The sequence below is a fragment of the Orycteropus afer genome, unplaced genomic scaffold (assembly GCF_000298275.1).
Source record: "Orycteropus afer afer isolate SDZICR_OR568_19922 unplaced genomic scaffold, OryAfe1.0 scaffold00766, whole genome shotgun sequence".
Taxonomy (NCBI): domain Eukaryota; kingdom Metazoa; phylum Chordata; class Mammalia; order Tubulidentata; family Orycteropodidae; genus Orycteropus; species Orycteropus afer.
The window spans coordinates 400,341-402,778 of record NW_006922353.1 but is presented as its reverse complement, the minus strand read 5'-3'; the positions used below and the strand labels follow the sequence as shown (position 1 = coordinate 402,778).

At 61.2% G+C, this 2,438-nt stretch overlaps 1 protein-coding gene across 1 annotated transcript in view; it reads right to left on the bottom strand.

Annotated features, from left to right (window-relative positions):
- The window catches only part of SYT3 (synaptotagmin 3), a 25,194-nt gene that overhangs the window by 6,290 nt on the left and 16,466 nt on the right, over positions 1-2,438 (bottom strand). Inside the window, exons 5-7 of the mRNA XM_007957639.1 lie at positions 1,151-1,271; positions 655-826; positions 439-571 (exon numbers count right to left, since the gene is read on the bottom strand). Of these exons, the coding sequence (XP_007955830.1) occupies positions 439-571; positions 655-826; positions 1,151-1,271 (426 nt within the window). The remainder of the gene's footprint in view (positions 1-438; positions 572-654; positions 827-1,150; positions 1,272-2,438) is intronic.

Here is a 2,438-nt window from a genome sequence, read left to right as displayed (position 1 = left end):
TTCCATCTGCCGTCAGGTCTATCCTGACTCATGGTGACCCCAGGTGTGGAACAGAGTGGAACTGCGCCCTGGGTTTTCCGGGCTGTAATCTTTATGGCAGCAGATTGCCAGCCTTTTCTTTCACGTCACGGCACCGCTGGGTGGTTTGAACTGCCGCGCTCTAGGTTAGAAGTCCTGGGGTAAACCCTAGGGACCTGCAGATGGAATTAACAAACCCATTTTCCAGCTTGGGGACGGGGAAAGAGAAAGCGAGAGAGAGGGGCGCACAGAGAGGTTAACCAACTTGCCAAAGACACACAGCTGAAAATGGCTGAGCAGGGGTTCTAATGTCAGCAGGGTGGCTCCGGTGCTCCCAGAGACAGGGGTGTCACATGAATGATGGGTACAGAAGCGGGCAGGTGAACGGAGGGGCGACGAGCCCGGGGGCGGCCCACTCACCTCCACCAGCTGATGCCAGTGTTCTACGGGCTTGCGGGGGTTGGCCAGCATCTCGGCCCAGTGCTCGCGGCCGTGGGGGTCCGCGGCGTCGGGTCCCACGCGGCACACGCCGATGACCTCATTGTGGCCGATGCTGGGGGTCGGGGGGCGGGGTGAGCACGGGAGGGGGGCGGGCCACGCACCCCACCCCCGTCCTGTCCGGGCGCGGCCCCTTACCAGTCATAGTCCACCACGGCGATGCTGAGCCCCACGTTCTCCACGCTCTCGGGGGCCACGTCGAACACGAGCGCCTCGTTGTACGTGGGGTTCAGCGTGTTCTTCTTGATGGAAGTTTTCCGCTTCTTCAGACGCCGCCCCTCGCTGATCAGAGAGGCTTTCACGTAGGGGTCTGGGGGCGGGACAGAGTACTGAGGGCCCCCTACCCTCCTCGGACTGGGAGCCCCGACCCCTACCCCCCTCCCTCGGACCCGGGAGCCCCGACCCCTACCCTCCTCCCTCGGGCCGGGAGCCCTGACCCCATAACTTCCGCCCTCGGACCCGGAAGTCCAGGCCCCCTACCCCCCTCCCTCAGACCCAGGAGTCCTGAGCCCCAGGTTCCTTCCTCCCAAAGACCCAGGCGTCCCCCCCACCCCCCCAGACCTGGAAACCCTGCCCCCGCCCCTTCTCCCCTGGACCCCGGAGTCCTGACCCCAGCCCGCCCCGCAGGCCGCACCTGAGAAGCCCGTGAGGTCCATCGCTTTGAGGTTAGAGGCTTTGATGATGGTCACCGTCAGGCGCCCGGCCGTGGGGAGGTAGCAGAGCGAGAAGTTGAGCTCCCCCAGATCTGCCTTCTCCTGCAGTTGAGGAATGGGGTTCAGTCTCCCCACCCCTGTCATTTCTTCTCCCTGACATCCAGGGCTCAGGCTTCCAAACCCAGTTAACAAGCCAAGTCTGGGCCAAGGCCTGGTAACTCCCCGCCACTGCTGCCCGCTTCCCATCTGCCCTCTGGGCCTGTCAAAGCCTGTTTATTCTGCAGGGAAAATGGGAAGAGACAGAAGGGGCTCGGGAGGGGGAGAAGGGGGGAGAACACAGTGAGAAACAGACTTTGCCAGAGACCAACGCACTGAGACAGAAAGACCACAGACAGAGACCGGAAGCAAGAAAGACAGAGACCCAGAGAGAAGGGGAGCAGAGACTCAGAAAGAGAGGGGGACGGAGACCCAGACAGAGAGGGGCAGGGACCTGGGGGGGACAGAGACCCAGAGAGAAGGGGACAGAGGCCCAGAGAGAGAAGGGGACAGAGGCCCAGAGAGATGGAGACAGACAGACAAAGAGAGCGAGCGAGACAGGCACAGAGGGGAAGGCGCCCCTGCCCCCCAAGCACACTGAGCACCCCTGGTCTCGGGACGCCCCACATTCAGCCCCCAGGCCTGTGCCCAGGCTTCCCAGCTGCGGGGATAACCTTCTCCTCCAAGACTCAGCTTAGCTGTCACGTCTTCCTGCGGGCTCCCCCATCCCCTCAAGCCCCAAGAAGATGCTTCTCTTGTGCGCCCCCGTAACCCTGTTCACGGACAGCCATCCGCACGACAGCTGGGCCAGGACCCCCGAGCACTGTCTGGGGTCTCCAGGTTCCAATTTTAAAAAGAAATCATTGAACGAACTGAATGAATGAGTGAAGACATTGAGTGACAACAACAACAAAAAAACCCATTGTCCTCAAGTCAATTCCGACACCCGGTGGCCCCGTGTGTTACAGAGCAGAGCTGTGCCCCACGGGGTGTCCTGGTCTGTAATCTTTAAGGAAGCAGTTCTCCGGGTCTTTACTCTACGGCGCTGGTGAGTGGGTTTGAACCACCAACCTTATGTCAGCAGCTGATTGCAAACCATTGGCTTCTCTGGTGATGATGAGGGGTGAGAATGAGAAATGACAGATACAAGGAGCGGACAAAGACGGGTGCAGAGAGGCGGCCCTTACATGGGGCTGCCATGGGCAACGGCGGAGACTGGGGAGCTGATTGGAC